The 19,096-nt window shown below is 41.5% G+C and overlaps 2 protein-coding genes across 25 annotated transcripts in view; one reads left to right on the plus strand and one right to left on the minus strand.

Moving 5' to 3' along the window:
* The first annotated feature begins 993 nt into the window (after nucleotides 1-993).
* On the plus strand, nucleotides 994-9,607 carry Smlr1 (small leucine rich protein 1). The gene is made up of 2 exons (XM_036168636.1): nucleotides 994-1,126; nucleotides 9,534-9,607. Exons 1-2 carry the CDS (start codon nucleotides 1,000-1,002, stop codon nucleotides 9,605-9,607), a joined length of 201 nt encoding a protein of 66 aa, XP_036024529.1. The 5' UTR covers nucleotides 994-999.
* A 5,226-nt stretch (nucleotides 9,608-14,833) lies between these two features.
* The window catches only part of Epb41l2 (erythrocyte membrane protein band 4.1 like 2), a 184,228-nt gene continuing 179,965 nt past the window's right edge, over nucleotides 14,834-19,096 (minus strand). For all 24 annotated transcript variants that reach the window (XM_036169192.1, XM_036169190.1, XM_036169193.1 and 21 more), the window contains one exon: nucleotides 14,834-15,120. The gene's annotated coding sequence lies outside the window, so the exon portion shown is untranslated. The remainder of the gene's footprint in view (nucleotides 15,121-19,096) is intronic.

Genomic DNA, 19,096 nt, shown 5'->3' on the forward strand with positions numbered 1-19,096 from the left:
GTCACTGGGCGGTGGTGGCGCACGCCTTTGATCCCAGCACTCAGGAGGCAGAGGCAGATCTCTGTGAGTTCGAGAGCAGCCTGGTCTATGAAGTGAGTTCCAGGACAGCCAGAGCTTATTACACAGAGAAACCCTGACTTGAAAAGCCAGGGAATGTGCTATTCTCGTGGCGGCAATTTTTGAGTCTGGTCCTCTATCTTGAACCCCTTATATCTATCAGGTCCTCACTGGCCAGCTGACTCTTCACCCCTTTACCGTATAACAAAGGACCAAGGCAAGTATGAGCAGACAGCACAGCTGAACAGGAGCCACAGCAGCTGGGAAAAGGCCTTACCACCATCCATGCCACCACTCACTTCCGGCTATGATCTGTGTCTTCCTAGACTAACTATAAAGGGGAGGGGTTGTGACCTCTGCTTTGTATACCCAACTTTCCGATCAAAGGTTAGGTCCTAGTAGAATTAAGTGATTGTTAAATGAATAAATCAATGCACCTTCCAGAGAAGTACTCAGAGCAGGATCAAGCAGGCAGTTTTCAGGTATGGGAAGTATGTGTTTCCTTTCTCAGTGTTTGTTACACTAACTATGTGCATTACCATGACTATTAAGTCATTTTTTGCTCTGAAATTTAGGAAATGGAATAGAAGTTCTGGGTCTGGGACCACATAGGAAGAACAAATAAGAAGAAGATTTGCTGAAGTCACATACTGAATCTCAGCTCACCAGGGCCACCCCAACTCCTGCTGGGAAGCATTCATCTCCAGGATAGCTTGCGAGACTTACTCTTCAGTTCTTCTACACCCTGTAGCTGAGTTACAGAATAACCCGACAACAATGCCCCAGAATTCACCCCACTATTAAACTAGAGCAAAGTCCACAGCAGGTTTCATGGAGAAGCACCGAGCAAAGGCCAGAACTCCAGGAAAGGACTACCACAGACCAGGGACAGTCGCCTGTCCTGAGTGAGGATCCCTGTGCCAGCCCCAGCTGTGGGGGGCCATGAGCTCTGTGCTGTCCACCTTCTTGCAGGAACTCCCAGGCCCGTTTTTAGTCCTGGGGATCTTCCTGCCTGTGACTCTGCTGCTTCTCCTCCTGATTGCCTACTTTAGGATCAAATTGATGGCGGGTAAGTGTGAAGGAAGGGCTCGTCCTTAAAACACATCAAAGCTCTGGGAAGCTGGAGAAACATATCTTTTGGATTGACAGATGATTCTGCCCCAGCCCTCCCTTAAGATCCTTGATGAACTTGGGCAAAGTTTGATACTTTCAACTCCGTGGGTGATGAGGTAGGTAGGGTTTGAACACTTGCTACAGGGACTCCTCTGTAGTTCTTGGTGGACAGACAACTGTGAATCAGCAAATCGGACATAAGGTTGCTTGTTCGTCTCCTAAGGCAACAGATTCAAAAGCATTACTCTATCCGTGGTCTGCCTTTCCTATGTGACAGATATGTGTATATGTCATGGTCCTTGTAAGGACTACTGTCAGTCACATATAGGCTGGGTTCCCACTAACACTGAGTGCCCCAGGGAGAAGTTAAAGGATTTGGATATCACAGGTGGGAACTTGAGTCCACTGTACCACTCTCAAGTCTTACCTCTGCTGTTTCTTGGACAAGATTAACTTTCACAACCTCAGAAATGTATCAACCATGAAATGAGGAACAGAGCAGGTCAACACAGTCTCATAGTACATACACACCTATGTGCATGGCTCTGCATACATACACACACACACACACACACACACACACACACACACACACACACACACACACACACACATCTATACATAAACATTATATATATATATATATATATATATATATATATATATATATATACACACACATATACATCCATGTATTTGATCATGTGCATATGCACACAACATCCTCAGCCATTGAACTTCTGCTTAAGAAATGTTCCAAGCATTTTGGTATCAGTTTTTAGCCAATGCAAAATACTAGATACTGGACTATGGCAGAAACTTCCCATAAAACCATAGTATTGTATAAAAAAAGACAAGATATATTCAGAAGCTTAAGGTGATCTTTCACGGGCATGTGGGTCCTGGATGTAATAGATGATGATTGAAGCTGACCGGGCTTCATTGAGCTGATGTGATAGAAAGTGAAGGAGTTAGACTGTGTTTTGGGAGGCTACAGTTAGATTTGGTTTTCAGTAAATATTAGATGCCATAAAGGTTAGCACTCATTTTAGTAATGTCACTGAAGATCAACCTGCTTCTTAATTTGGATGGTTTCATATTAAACTATGGAGAAAACAAAAATGCAAGCTGGCCATGGTTGTGCACAGCTATAATGCACTCAGGAAACTGAGGCAGGAGGTTTGATTATATTTGAGTTAAACCTGGGTTACAGCATGAGACTCCATCTTAAAACACATGCCTTTAATCCCAGCACTCAGGAGGCAGAGGCAGGTGAGGCTAACTTGGTTAACAAAGTGTGTTACAGAACAGCCATGGTTATACAGAGAAACTCTTGTCTTGGAAAACCAAAAAGCAAATGGATAGTCCCTGGTATGCTATTAAGTAATACCAAATAATTGGTGCCCACAGCAGAATAATTAGGGAGATTTACATTTAAGATGGTACTTAGAACACAGAGAACATAGATTGTACTACAGAATCCTGCTTCCCATCAGATCTTACTGGAGAACCCTGTAGCCCAGTGGTTCTCAACCTTCCTAATGCTGAGACCCTTTAATACTGTTCCTCATGTTGTGGTGATCCCAACCATAAAATTATTTGCATTGCTACTTCACAACTGTAAGTTTGCCACTGTTATGAATTGTAACATAATATCTTTCTGATGGTCTTAGGTGACCCCCGTGGAAGGGTCGTGACCCACAGTTTGAGAACCACTGCTATAGCCTTTCATGTCTCATTTTTATGAACAGCTCTTATGAAGGGTTATTAAGGGAGAGTGCACCATGCTCTACAGGACCCATGTGACAAACTCTTTTCTTTATAAAGCTAGTCACATCCCTCACTGTGCCCAAGATCAGTCTTCTGGAAATTCTGCACCCCAGATGTTTAAGATTCCCAAGCTTTGGAAAGACTCCAAAACAAGGAGGGAACTGAAAATGGAGACTCCCAAACCTTCACAGCAGTGTCCCTCCCGTCTTGCACATTGGCTCATTGCCCGGAGGTGCAAACATTTCCTGTGAAGACCCTTCATGGTCACTTCAGTGACCACTGCAATCCACAGATGCCTGGCTTCCCACTGACACTGAGAAGCAGAAGAAGTGGGTGGTGTGAGTCAAGATCCCAAGTTCTTTGCATACTCCACATACTTAAGTTTTATCTCCAGTCACTCCTTTAACAAGATAAAATCTGCAGTGCCTCAAAAAGCACAAAATAAGGCAAAACGGTCAGAAGAGCTTCTTGGGTTTCGGTCTTTCAGCCTCTGCTCAACAGTTATGAATGATTGGGTGATTCTGTGGGACTTTTGGTATCTGGGAGAGTCTCTGAAAAGAAAACAGCTCAGTTTTACAACTTTTCTTTTCCCTGGGAAAATACCTAAAACCTGAAAAACATAATTGAGTACCGAGTGTTTTTACTGCTCTGATGAAACATCATGACCAAAAGCAACTTGAAGAGGAAAGAGTTTATCTGGCATACATACCACGAATCACAGTCCATTAAGGGAAGGGAAAGCAGAAACTAAAACTTGGTAGAGATCTGGAGGCAAGAGCTGAAGCAGAGGCCATGGAGGGGTGCTGCTTACTGGCTCACTCCTGCATTCTTATAAAACCCAGGACCACCAGCCCAGGGGTGGCACTGTCCACAGTGGGCTCAGCCCTCCTACATCAATTATTAATTAAGAAAATGCCCTACAGGTTTCCTAGTCTATTCTCCTGGAAGCATTTTCTCAGTTGAGGTCCCTTCTCTCAGAGGACAATGTGTCAAATTGACATTAATAACTAGCCAGGACAGGGCTGTTGACCACACTGCTTGGTCTAGAACTGCCCTAGGTGTACATATCACTGTGACTATTGCATAATGGCCTCCATCTGTCCTCAGCACATCCGTATCTAGGCAATTCATCTAGAAATCACGTCACAATAAAAACCACATAATGACATTTGTAACTCAACAGCACTGGGAAGTGTTGTTGAAGCATGTAAGTAAAGGGAGCCAAATAACTATTACTTCATCTCCTCTCTCCAAAGGATATATGCTAGTGAGCTTGTCCTAACTCCTATATTTTCTCACACCATGGGTCTGCTCTTTCCCTCTCAAAGTTTTTATACTTTGAAGCATAAGATTGATCCTGGGGGCAGTGACACTGGAGCCTCTTGTAGCCTCACATAATGAGGCACAGTCCATAGGTGAATTCCTTTAAACAACTTTAACGCTTGTTCCAAACATACGTCCTTCCTCTAGATAACAACAGTTGTTAGTCATTCAACAAAGATTTGCAAATCTACTTGAGGCAGTTTTCTGCTCTTATGACTGAACACTACCGAGTAATTTATTTTTTAAAAATTAAACATTTCTTATAGTTCTGAAGACTGGGAAATCCAAGGCCAAGTGGCCCCATCCAGAGAGGTCCTACTTGTTAGAAGAGACTTTGTGGTCTAAGGCAGCACACAGCAAGAGGGTTGTACCTAAAAGACAGATCCAAATTATTTTTATTGTTTTTGTTGGTGGTGGTTTGTTTTGTTTTGTTTTTCGGGGCAGGGTTTCTCTGTGTAGCCTTAGCTGTCCTGGAACTGGCTCTGTAGACCAGGCTGGCCTTGAACTCAGAGATGCACCTGCTTCTGCCTCCCAGGTGCTGAGATTAAAAGCATGCATCACCACAGCCTGGCTCAAAACTCTGCTCTTAAAGGCCCCCATCTGGGCCTAGAGCTTCAGAACCTCACAATGGGGGTAAAATTTCAGTGTGAGCTTTGGTGGCAAACTAAATTCCAGTACTACTATGTACTATGGCTTGTCCTAGGCAGTAGGACAGATTTTTCACTATAGACTTTTGGGACCAAGAGGAAACAGTCTTGCATTTAGAAAGCTACAAAATGCATCAGAAAATAAATTTAATCCAACACCCGTTATGTAAATCTATATGTTTCTGATCTTGTCCTCAGACCAAGTTAAGGCTAAACTCTGCCCTTGAACCTGGCCAAGGCTGAATCTCCATCTTTCATTTTAGTCTTTTCCAAAATGTCAAAGCAGAGACCTCTCACCAGGCAGGATCCTCTAAACACCCAAGGGACATCCCCAGTGATGGAATAAGTCACCTTCTCCATTGTCATCCTCTTTCGCTGGTTCTCAATGAAGTAAATATATTCAGGCGGTAGGTGGAGAAGCCAGGAGTACAGGAAGTACTTTTATTTTATTTATTTCAGAGGGACAATTCTGTGCATCGGTTACTTAATACAATGGAGGTCTCATCTATGGCTTGTCGCTTAAAAACTGTAGTTCTTTCTGTAGTCATTTCCTAAGGGTGTGTGGTATTATTCCCTTTCCAGTTAGAGGGCACATCAGATCCCTTGGCCCAAATTAAAACATCACCAGTTTTATCCATTGAATAGCATCCATTTAGAAATTGTAAACATATGGGCAAATGTCTCATATAGTTAATCTTTTCCCCAGGGCTACAGCAAGTGTAATCATGCCTATTTTGTTTCTGTAAAGAGAAGGACATTGACAGATTAACTGGTGTGTTCACAGAACTCCAGAGTCCTACATTCCAAAACAGAAAATCAGCTTGTGTACCTCATATCCTAACGTTAGACAGAGTGTCACTTTTAGATATGATGGGAAGTGAGTGGGGGTAATGTCATCATTCAACATTAATCCCTACTCTTCAAGCCTTGAGAGGTAATGGTGCATGGAAATTTAATTAGTATGTAGAGAACATGAATTTTCTCACAAAGGAAGAAAGAAATTTCTCTAACATCCTGCACACTTTAGTCTGTCATTTGCCTTGAGAAACAGCTCTTGGGGCGGAGGGCTGAGTCTTAAAACTATCTAGAAATAGCCAAACCCCCATCATCACTGCCATGAACATTTTTCATCTCCTAGGGTGCAAGCTGTGATCTTCGTTTCTCTCCAGTATTCCAAAATCTCTACCTCTAGCGCCACCTACCTCCCAAGGTATCATAACCCTGATCAAGAATAAACTGCTCTAAAACAACCAATAGATCAAAAGCAGTCGCTTTATTAGAGTGTAACTGGTGAATGCCCAAAAGTTTAGTTAGATATAAAATAAGTAAAGCAAACATTGGATCAGGTTGTGATCTTCAGCAGCTGTGCGTTATAAAAAAAAAAAAAAAGACAAGGAACATCTTGAAAACACAATGTGTTAAGCTAAAGCATCTTCCACTGAATGTCATGCCTAGATTTTAGTTCTGTGTAAAGAGGAAAGGAACGAGTGAGGAGAGTGAAGTTCCTAAGATTCCTGACTACAGGGGATTACTATTAGCTTTCGTGTCTGGAACATGGCTCATCTACTTAATCTAAAGCTTCAGCCTCTTCAACTGTAAAACAGAAATAAGAATAGCAGGGTTCAGCTACAGGGTAGGTGAGGGAGATGAGCAGCTACAGAGAGTAGTTGATTTTTTCTTTTCACTCTTTGGAGGCCCACCACCCAGCAACCAAATAAATACTCAAGAGACTTATTCTTACTTATGAATGCTGGCCTTAGCTTGGCTTGTTTCTAGTCAACTATTCTAACTTAAATTTTCCCATTTCTCTTTAACTAGATTTTTGCCTCTGGGCTTTTTAATCTTTCTCTATTCTATGTATCTTTATTTCCTTCTTATTCCATGGCTGGCTGTGTGGCTGTATGGCTGGCCCCTGATGTCCTCTTCTTCTTTTCTCGCTCCTCCCTCTTCCCTAGATTTCTCCTATTTATTCTCACTGCAAGCCAGTCCTGCCTATCCTTTCTCCTGCCTAGCTATTAGACGTTCAGCTCTTTATTAGACCAATAAGGTATTTTAGGCAGTCAAAGTAACACAGTTTGACAGAGTTAAACAAATGCAACACAACTTTGCATAATTAAACAAATATCCCCCAGCATAAATGAATTTTAACACGTCTTAAACTAATATTCCACAACAACAAAGATGTTCCAAACAGTCCCCATCCTGAAAAATGTTAAACCACTATTACTCCTCCTGGTTTATCAATCCCAAGAAATCCCTACTTATGTCATTATAGGTATCATTAAAATTGCCTTACAATAATCAAGCCACCCTTGGTGACTCACCTAAAAAGCAGTAGACATGACATGAACCCTGGCTGCCGTGCTCCAGAGCTAGCTTTCTTAGCCCACACAAAACCAGGCAAGTTTCCTATCAGCTAATGGGACTTCTTGGTCCAGGCAAATAAACTCACTACCAAGTTGAAAGGCATCTCTGGGAAAATAAAACAAGGGGAGAATGTTTACAAAAGCTTTGGGTGGGTTGGCGTTTTAACATAAAAGAAATACAAATTATTCCTAATGATGGTAATTCTTTCACATAAATATTTACCCTGAGGCAGGGGAAATTCTTCACCCATGGCCCAACAGAGAAAAATCCTTATTGCTTCCAGAATTTTCCGTAACAAACCCAGGTATTTCTGAAAGCCATCTGCTTAATTTCTCTCTGCACATCCTCCCTACTAGACTCTCGGGATTGATGATAGCCCACGTTGTTTAATATGATTGCAAGCTGTTTTTGCAGAAGGGTAAATTAGTTCACTTCCCTTATTTTTTGAAGACTGCCTTTGGCAGACATTTGGTCACTGGCTAAATTACTCACTTCAGCTCGCTAAGCTCTTCTTCCCTCATCCTAGGTTTCTGGTCTTTGTTTTGTTTTTCAGCTCTCTCCCGTCAGTCTCTTATTTGGGCCACCTACTTTCGGTTCTGCATTTAAAGCACTTCTTATCCAGGTGGGGAAGAAATTACTATTATTTCAACGAGTTCCTACTCTGAGAGGTCATCTCAAAGGACTTCCTTTAAAACTGCAAATCATGTATGTGGAAAAGCAGTGCAACCCAACAGCTGACAGTACTGACTCTAAAGTCAGGCTGCCTGGTAGCAAATCCTGAACCCACCCATTTCTGGAGTCTTGGGGAAAACTGCTTTTATCCTGGTTTCTCTCTGCCCCAAGCTGCTCGGCCATAAATCAAGAAGAAAGCAACTTATGTCACTGCAAGTAGACAAGGAAACACATGCAAAATTAGCACTGTGTATCTGGCACATAACTGCTGAACAAATACCACCTATTCAATCCTGTGGCTCACATAGCCCAAGGCGTGTCTTCATTTGAGAATATGGACCATTCCCTACATTTCCTAGGTGAATGGTAAAGGATTGATGGTATAGCTTGATGTGGATACAAAGAATGTGGTCAAGGTCAATTCCATATGCATGACATTAGTAAGTGATGTTGGTGGCTGTCAGTGGGGAAGTGTTGTTTGGTGTACCAGGAACATATAAGGAATATATATCTATATATCTATATCTACATCTACATCTATATCTATAGATAGATAGCTATAGATGTAGATGTAGATATAGATATAGATACCTTAACAGAGATCTCAAGGTTAAAATCGTTTGGTTCCTGACAGACATACTAGCTGAATACATGAGCAGTGAGAAGGCCAATGCAAGCCCAGGAGGTGGGAGCAAGGCAGAGATGAGAGTGAGTAGGTAAGACTATGTTGATGTCACAGAGAGAGGAAACTAGGGGTTGAGAAAGGCCACTAGGTTTAGAACATCAGAGTAGGATGCCACTTAAGACTTAATATTTTAGCAGAGCGGTTTTTAATCTAAATATTTTTGAGATTAAGGACTTCATAGGCTCTGAATAGTTGAAAAAACTGCCAGTAAAAGATGCCAAAAGCTGAATGTCCAAAAAGAAAACAGAGAATAAGCTGACTTGTCTAAGAAGGACACATACCCAAGTGCATTTTGGGAAAAGAGGATGGATAGAAACCTTGTTTCTCTAATTCTTGTATCCCCAACTCCTGACCTACATGCGTTTAATGAAGGTTTCTTAAATATGAGAATCTAAACATCTGCTAAATAGGACACTTGCATGCTAATGATCTTGAATGCAGTAGCCAGCTATCCTAACCAGAACATTCTTTCCAAGTGGCTGAGGAGGGCCAGAGAGATGACTCAGTGGGTAAAGGTGCTTGCCACCAAGCCTGATGACATGGCCCCCAGATGGTGGAGTGAGAACAGACAAAACCAAGCTCTCCTCTGATCTCCACATGTGTTGTGCCATGTTCATGACCACACACATACAGAGAGAATACTGATGTAATTTTTTATAATCCAAGCTCTCCTCTGATCTCCACATGTGCTGGGCCATGTTCATGACCACACACATACACACACATACAGAGAGAACATTAATGTACTTTTTTAAAAGGAAGCTGAAGAGGTGAGGTCCTACAGTAGAGACCCATTCTTCTGTAGACCACAGAGCTGCCAGTCAGAAATACTGACCAGTAGCTATAAAGGGTCTAAAGCACGCAGGTGTCTATAAATTAATCAATATTTTCTCTTTCAGTTGATGAAGAACTGTCTCAGATTTCTGATCGCCAAAACAAGTATGGTTCTTCCCTATATAGGCGAACGAGATGAAGGTGACTGTTGGGATCATTCAGTGGATAAAGCACCATGAATTCTAAAGGTCACAGAGCAGTGATCAACAGAACTATGGGGAAATGAGAAGCACAGTGAATGCATCAGCTATCATCAGAGGACGTCTATGTGATCTGGTATTAATGACAGTTCTTCAGAAAGTGCCAAGGACTAAAAATCTTATCATGCTCAATGCATGAGGCACATTGTGAGTTTCTTTTATTGTGACTACATTTACTTGAGGGGGGTGTTTTTAAAATAAAATTTCTAGACCTCATCATCTCATTCTATGAAAGCTCACATAATTTTCCCTTTAAAGGTGAGGAAACCCTGGCAGAAACCAAACAAATAGGAAAAGATGGTGCTTGGAGGGAGAGCTGTGGATGTGCCACACGAGTCTTCCATTTGGCCCCACAGCTGGTCTGAAACATGGCAGCTTCAGACAACATTCAAGACCTTGTGTCTCTTCTCTTCCCAACTGCTTTAAGTCATCTCTGTGGCAGGCCACAACAAATAAGTGATATCAATATTAGATATGGGCACTCACTAACATAGCTCTCCATATGGTGGAGATAGTGATGTGGTGGTACCCAGGAAAGGAAGAGAAGGCAATGTGCATCTAATCCCCCAGGACAATAATTCAAGTTTGGGAGCTATTTAAAATAGGGAGCTATTTCTAAATAGAAAGTCAGCACTTCACTAGCAGAATTCATATCATTCAGTGGGCTCTAAAGAACATAGATAATTGAAAAAGAAACATTAATTCAAGGTGTCAGTTAAAATAAGATTAGGCTCACTACCATGTTCACCATACTTCTCTAGTTAATAGGAACAAACTGTTCAGTACTCCCTAAACCTGGCTATATTCCAACCTTTGCACATGACTCCATTGTGCTTTGAGTGAGTTACTTATGAAACAGCAAATGTGGTCTTCTTTTTTTTTTTTTTTTTATTAAGTACCAATTTTGGTAGTGACAGTAATACAAGCATACAAGACTGTAATGATAAGAAGTCAGGATGTCTCACTGTGGCCTGATACTTCCTGGCTCTTTAACCCCTCTCTGGAATTCTTCACAGGCATTCAGTGAGCTTTCTGTTGGCACTTCTCGGGAAATGTAACTCTCAGCTCAACTGAAGACATTCACTTGTCCATTTTAATAGCACTCAATTATATTGAGAATGTATGTTGGGTCTTTCAGAGTTGGGTAATTTCTAAGTGTTAATGCCATATGGAAGAAATAACACTATTCTTTCAGTTCTGGGAAGGATCTCTTTTTAGCCTCTGGTGGAAGCAGTGTGTGTAAAAACGCTTTCTTCAACAGGAGGTGTGAAAGGACACAGCAGAGTCCCATCTTGGGCATCTGCCAGCCAAATCTGTGGCTCAGCCATCAGAGTTTGCTCCCTCTTCCCCCAGAAACAGGAACGTCAGAAGTCTGAGCTTTGGCTTTGATGGATGCCTGATCACTGGCTTGACTCCTGGGGTAACCGATGAGCTTGGAACACGTATGCTCTATACAGGAAGCGTAACCACATTGTCAGAGGATGACTTTGTGTTCCTGGACACAATGAGAGCAAAGAATGAACAAAACCAGATGCATGTGCATTTGTATTGAGAACACCGTCATGTTAGCTGGCTGTCAGGAAAAGTCCCAAGGGGTTATACCAACTCAATGCAGGCCCTCCTAACTTCACCAAGTCTCCTGCTAGCAGTCATCTGCTGCAGGGTCCCACCTTTACTCTCTACGTGATCAAACATCAGTTTAGCTCTCGTCCGGTTATTGCCTCTGCCAGGTTCTAACCCAGAGAGTCTCCTTACACACTCCAAAGTGAGTTCCAACCTAGGCGCTGAATCCTTTCCCTAGGGAGCCATATCTGTTCCCACAATCCCAAATGTTTTCACCCCCAGCAGCTCCCAATCTCTTTTCTGTTCCCCTCTAACCTACTGCTAATATTCCTCCCTATTAACTAAAAGAAGTATCCAGTAGGGGTAACATTTCTCCCACTCCAGTCCTTCAATAAAACACTTCAATGGGTGCTTAAAACACCATCACATGGCTCTTATTAGTCAATAAAAATAACTAAGAATTCTTATAGAGCTATGAAAACTTTATGTATATGGTCTAGGACTCACTAAGGAGAAAGGATGGCTTTGAACTCATCATCTTCCTGCCTCAATCCCATGAAGTGCCAGGATTATAGGCATAATTCACCATGCCTAGCTTTAAGGCTGTGTTAGTTTTTCATCTTTTTTTTTTTTTTAATTGAATTAGTAACTTGGCAGTTTGGTGTTGCCCAGGATGATCCTTCAGAGGCTTCCAGAAATGGATTGTAAGTCCATGCCCACTCCACATCCTGACACTAGCTGGTAAGACAAAAAATTAGGCATGGAGGGTTACAATTCATGTGCTCTAAAACAGTATTTGCAACCTCTTCATTATAAGATTAAAAACTAATCTTTCCAGGGATTTCAGTGCTTTCTAGTAGCAACAGTAAAGCCAAGAACAGAGTTTCCTTGATATCTCAAGTTCTCTGGCAAAAGCTAAGTCTTAGAAATCAGAATTCGTATCTTATACCTGTCAGATTTGGAATTGTTAAACGTATTTCAGATTAAAAACTTCAAAGCATGTTCTAAGATGTTACAGTTTGAATCTGCAATGCCCTCCCCCCATCCCCCCCCAGGATCATGAGTTGATCTTTGGTCCTTCATTTTCTTTTGAAGCTATGGGTAGAGCCATTAGGAGGTGGTCCCTGGTTGGCAGAAGTCAGACATTCTAGGTAGGGTTTTCAAAGTTACAACTGCCCATGGTCCCTGCCCTGCATGTCCCGCTTCTTATCTGTGCATTATGAGATGACTCTGCCCTATACTCCTGCTTGTGACCTGCTGCCCCAGGCCTCCCTCACTGTGATGGATTGCAGCTCTCTGAACTTGTAAGACAAAATAAACTCCCCCTTTAGATTCCAAATACTAGTGTCAGGCCACAGTGCAGATCCTAGCATGAAGGATCCCAAAGTGAACAGGGCAGAAAGCACACATTCTTTAAGAGTTTTCTCTATAATTAACAAGATGAAGGATTTAAAAATATTCTTCCTACTTAAAAACTTCAAATCTGTATCTTGAAACTCTTAGATCCACTTTCCTAATTACCCTGCCATTTGGCCCAGTTTACAAGTGAGATGAAGACATTCTGAGAATCCCTTTGTCAGAAGTACAAAGTACTTAATAAGATAGCTTTTACTGATGTTCCCACAAGAAGTGATCATCAACACTGTTCCAAGTGGCTCTTTGGGCACTGTGTCTCTAAAATGCTCCTGACTGCTCCAGGTTCCCTGTTTGTGCAGCCTCAGCAGAATAAAACTGAACCCATGCCCTGACTGCATTGCCTAGCCAGCAGGTTTTGGAGAGACCCTTTCCACCATCAGTATTACCATTAGATACATGGACAAAAGAAGAGCCCTCACCCCTCATCACAGGAAGATTAGTAGATAATTTTTAAATATGATCTCTATAATACGAACGTTCTGATGGAAAGTGTATGTACAGAAGCACGTTTGGTTTCATAATATTCCCAAGGCTTGGCTAGCTGAGACAGCCTTCTCCAGAGAGCTGTTTTTGTAATGATTATAGAGAACGTGAGAAAGGCCTTTCACAAGTTGAGACATAATTTAGTGGGAACAGATCTCTAAGAAGATCTGTTTTGCAAATTATATTTCCTGTGCTCATTTTAAACGACTATGTAAAGAAATTCTATATAACATTTCAAAGATTGTACTCTGTTGACCATTTTTCTGTGTCATGTTTAAAAGACAACGAAGCCCATAATGTGGTATGTTTCGGTGGAAGCTTCCCAGTCAGCCATCTCTATTACACGTGGATGAAGCCCCTTAGCCAGCCCGCTCCACCCACTCCATGAAGACACTGTGGACAGAAAACAAAGTAGGACCCACAGCCCAGAAGCAAGGTACAAATGGTGCAGCAGATAGCTTCATGAAAACACCCAACCCAGGAGGACAGCTCTCCTTTGCAGAATTCAAACAAGCAAAGAGCTCCATTTCACCAGGTGCAAGGAATCTGCCCATAATGCTTTCCAATTTCAGATCACTGATGCCGGCGGCAGCAACAAATTAAACCAAAAACAGAGCTTAACCACTCTTAAAATGCTATTATTTTAATTATTTTTACAATATACTAGATTTCCTGATGGAAAAACAGCATTCCAGTTTATTTCTCTTATGTTTATAAAAAAAGAAGCGACAAGTTTATAGAATAAACAAACTTTTATTTTGTAACAGTATTACATAAAGCAAAATACCATTTAATACAACTTGAAGCTGCTATAAATCTAATCTTGCATCGCAACTATACAGAGTCAAAAGCAAATGAAACACATGTTCAAGACAGTTAATAAGTCCCCCTCAGGTCTCTGGTGTCAGCTTTAAATGGTGTAGCTTTCATATAACCAACACAACCCCACCACTGTCCCCTACCCTCTTCTCCGCAGCTTCCTCAACCCTGTGAGTCATCAAACTATCTTAAAGAAATATCCCTGCTCGGTAACAAAGGGTCAGCTTTACATGTAGACAAAGGAGTTTAATACAAAGCAAGTGCTCTACTCAAGTGTTCAGAGAACGGGAAGTATCAAAACTGGAAAGGTTAAGAAAGAAAGCACTAAGGCTTTAAGCTGCCTGATTTATCTTAGTAGGAAGAGGGAAGGGCACATTCTGGGATTCTCCTCCTGTTCTGGGATGCTGTGGCAAAGCAGATGTCTGAGAAGTACTGCACTGTGGGTGACGGTCTCTGAACACAGTGCTGGGTCAGTGAGCTTCGGGATTCTCCAGTCCAGAGTCTCTGACTACTAAAGTACAAAGTCACAGGACTGGAAAGTCAAAGGGCTCAGTATAAAAATCATCCATAGTGAAATTCCCAAATATTAGAAAATTTTTAAGATGTAAGAAATGTTTTTAATTGGTACTAATATGTTCTCATGCAGTATATTTACTGCAATCTGAAAACTGTAAATATGGACTCTAAGAATTCAATGGAAACAATCCTGAAGAATGAAAATTACTATCTAAATTAGTCACAGAGTTTCCTTTCCACATAACAGCACCTGTTCAAGTGAACAGCACCTTACCAGCCTGGGCTGGCTTTGTTCACTGTCATTTGAGCAAATGAGTCATAAAAAGCAGTAGGAAAAGGAAACAAATATAAAATGCTTAACAAAAACCAAAGAATTAAAAAAAAAAAAGACAGAGGGAAAGACAAAAAGAAAAGAGGAAACAATAGTATTTAGAAGTGGTTATAAAACAAAGAACGTATTAGAAATGCATGGAAATAGTATGGACCAGAGCTGTTAAGGTAAGGTTTGGTGTTGGCATTTTAATTCTGCAGGCTTCTGGTCATTGTTACCAGTTGTAGCACAAATTTGCTGGAGTAGTGGTGTGGCGCGTTAACACTTGGAATGATCAAAGTTCTTCAGATTCATGAAGTTGAATGTTGCTTAAAAAATGACTTTCTAGAAAAGAAAAAAAAAGACACAATGCTTAAGTTGTCCAAAAACAGGCTTAAAAAGAAAGTATCAAACTTTGCAGTCAAGTAATTAATAGTTATCTGCCTAAGTCAACAAGAAATAATACGATTACCGAAAACAAAGATGAGAGCTTATTCCAAACCTAGAAACTTGACAATTTCTGGGAAACTGGCAAGTGCAGAAGGGCTGGCATCAAAGACCACACCACATGACTGAATTACCACAGAAGATACGACATGTACAGTGTACCCCCCACCCCCAAAGTCCGTTACCTAGCTTTCCTTCTACAGTTGTAGGACCTACTACAGTCAACTGTGGTCCAAAGACATTACACCAAATCCAAAAATCAAGTCTGAGACCGAGGGTTGCTCGGAGTAGCACAGGGCTCTCTCACCCAGACCCACCCCGTCTATGAGTCAATATGAACATGGTCCTTTGCCATTCATCACTTAGCGGCTGTGTTGGTTATTAGGTCAAATGTCATGGCCTCACAGTGGCTGCATCCAAGCAGCCCCTAGTTTCCTTATTAATGGTCCCAAAGTGCCTGAGCAGAGATATCTGCAATTCAGATATGCTAAAAGGAAGTCATAAAGGGTTCCCTTAACTGAAAAGGTAAAGGGGCCAGTGCATGGAGGATTCAGTATTATTTGGTTTCCAGCATCTAACGGGAGTAGAAAAAAGAGATCCACTTCAGATGAAGGACACTGCTGTAAAAATAAAATTGTAAAAATAAAAGTTAGCCAATGCAGGTTTTAAGCTGGACTTACTTAGGGAAAGTCAGTCCATTTTTATTGCATTGAGATGAACAGGAAGATGTTCATCAGATGATCTTCAGATGCTGCGGACAAGTGAAGAGGTACAGAAGGTGTAGAGCATTAGGATCCTGAGACGGACTTAGGGATCTATGTAGAAAAGGAGACAGAAGTGGACGATGGAACAGAGAGCTGAAGCAACACACAGCAGGAAAGGTAAGCGTGGGAACCTAAGTGACGGGTGAGACTATCAGGTCTGCTCTACAACACGGGAATGAGAAGTATGAAGTCAAATTAATAAAAATGGGGGGGGTGTGGTGTGACAAAAGATCACCTGCAAGATTCAGAGGAGAGTACAGAGCCAGGGAAAAGGAGGAAGATACCAGTCCTGAGTTAGGGGCAGTCAGCTATGCAGAGGACAAACCAGGGAAGATGTAGCTGTCTCTCCTCTGGTCCTGAGGTCGCCTGGCACAGCTGGACTCATAGTTTAAAGCACTGTCGTGAGTTCAGTGCGGTGAGCACGCTGAAGGTGAAGGGCAGCAGAGGCCAGAGCTCCGGTCAGGGCCCCAGCTGAAGACCAGATGTTACTATGAAAGGGGAAGACTCAGACTTGAGTTGTTGCCACAGAAGAAGGGTGGACAAAAATAGTTGACTGTGGGGATTAAGGATGAATGGCTACCTAAGAGGCAGAGGCAGGTGGAACTCCGTGATTCTGAGGCTAACCTGGTCTACATAGTGAATTCCAGGTCAGCCAAGGCTACAATAGTCACACCTTGTCACAAAATAAAACAAAAACTAAAAACAACTAAAAAGAAAGAATGTTCATATATAATTACGACATCTGGGACCTAAAGGGGGAAGGACCTAAAAGAAGGAAGTGGGGTAGGCCCTGAGCCTGTGTGAACCACTAGGACTAGAGGATGGATCTGTGTGTTGGCACAAAGGGATCCAAGCAAGACTAACAGGTACAAGGAAATTGAATGTATGGAAAGAAAAGAAGAAAATACAGAGTCTTAGGGAAGCTCACAAGCCCATAGTCAAAGGCAGAGAGACAGCACAAAGGACTAAAAATGATTAACCATCCCTGAGCTAGCAAAACATGTTTTAGATGCATCTGTTTCATTCTGTATTTCAACTTGGCAAAAATTCTGGCAAATGCATTAATTATAGAGGACAGTGGACATTAATGATCCTTCCAGAAGATACCAGTCCCAAAATAAATCAGAATGAACATGGTGAGATCAAATTCTTACTTTGATAGGGGGAAAGACTCCCCATTATTTAGAAACAGCACAGATAATATTAAAACGTCTTGATTATTTGGGGCAGGATGACTAATCAAATCCATTGTTTCCTATCCACCTGAGTCTAGGCAGGGGAAATCAATGGAAGCCAAGTCCTTCAGGCTAGCAATCCCAAAGAGAAACGTAGGGGATGGAGAGTGAAAGCACAGATACCAATCAAACTGGTCTGCAGGGTTATCTGTGACCTTTGGTCTTCCTACTTAGTCTTGTACTTTGACCTCTAGTATCTGCTCTACTTGGTAAATGTGTATCATTTGTTAAACACAGCTACCCCCACCTGTCTAGTTTACATTAGAAAACAAATCCCTTCATCCACTGAAATAATGCTTTAGATATAATAGGTTAGAAACAGTATTAAATTTGAGAGAAAAAAACAAGGTCAAGGTTAGCTATCTCTGAAAACTACAGTAAAAATGAGTTTGGATTATTTATGACATTTTCTCCATCTAGGTTTGGTGTTATTTCTTTAAATTTGTTTTCATTAAAAATGTCATAAAATTAGAAAAGAGGGCAAAAATTATTTGTTTCAATGACATTATAGGAATGTGTAGGAAACTGAAGACAATAGATATTGAAGAAAAATATTCAAGACCTATTGGACTTAACATGAAGACACACACATTAAAATGTCCCTTACTCCCATTTAGTCACAGGAAATCACAAAAAGGTATAATAGCCTAATTTTTCTGATAAAACCACAAATGGCAACCTTGACATGCTTCTAGAGTTCCAAGCAGCTTTTAGAATCTAAGAAATCTGCATTTTAGTGTCAACTGCATTCATTACATTTTTACACGTGTAAGTTAACTGGACTCCTTACTGTTTTAGATGGATGAGCAATAACTTCCTTTGTATAGTTCTTTATTTATACACCCATGTATCTTGGCTCTTCCTGCATCTAAACACAGCATGCACTCCCTAAGCATTTAGGTTATGAACTAAGGAAGAACAGAGACAAGGAAGGACCCACTAATGTCCCTGGCTTATACACATTAGAAGTTTTCATTTTTCTTTCTTCTTTTTGTAGCTCTAAGAAATAAACTTAATATGGGACAAGTTTTTATTCTGGGTCTAAATGGTTGACACTTATCCCAACCAACAATGGGGCATCGCACCTTTAGGTAAGAGCCCAAGTGTTTCAAGAGCCTTTCCCTTCTCCTGCCTGTGCTGGCGTGGACAAGCACAGGGCATGCCAGGTAAGAGTCCTGCCTCTGAGCCACATCTCCAGTGCACAGCCCTCTTTCTTTGCACTTTTTCTGAGACAGGGTCTCATTGTGTCGCCCTAGCTGGCCTAGAACTTTCTATAGACCAGGCTGGCCTTAAACTCACAGAGATCTTCTCTGCCTCTACCTCCCAAGTGCTGCAATTACATGTGCACCACTGTGCCTAACCTTTCTATGGTAGGACCAAATTCTATCCCGCATCTTTACAAGTCTGGACAGTTTTTAGTGTTAGTAGAAATTGACAGGCACTGATATCTTCACTTTCACAGCATTGCAGAGTTTGTTATAAGGGCAATGCTATTAAGTTTATGGACTACAGTTTATGGATTAGGATTGTGGTCAAGCAAACAAAAACCACCCTGGATTATGCAATGTTAGTAAATGTTTCTAACTACTACAGCCATTCCTGAGCTTGTGAAAATGGGTCAGTGTGGCTATATACCTCATCATAGGTCTAACTCCATGTTTAAACTCTTTAAGAGCACATGCAGTGTGCTGTAAGCCTGTATTTAAGACCTCCTCCCTCCTTCAATAAAGGCATTTGGCATTCAAAAAGGGGGGGGGGATTGAAGACAGCGATGTTCTAAAAAAGGAAGTGGTGATTGTGTCATGGGCCCATGAGGATGCTGGACTAATGTCTATCAAATGGTGCAAACAGGAAAATTGTATACTATGTGATTTC

This window comes from Onychomys torridus, chromosome 19 (assembly GCF_903995425.1).
Source record: "Onychomys torridus chromosome 19, mOncTor1.1, whole genome shotgun sequence".
Classification (NCBI taxonomy): domain Eukaryota; kingdom Metazoa; phylum Chordata; class Mammalia; order Rodentia; family Cricetidae; genus Onychomys; species Onychomys torridus.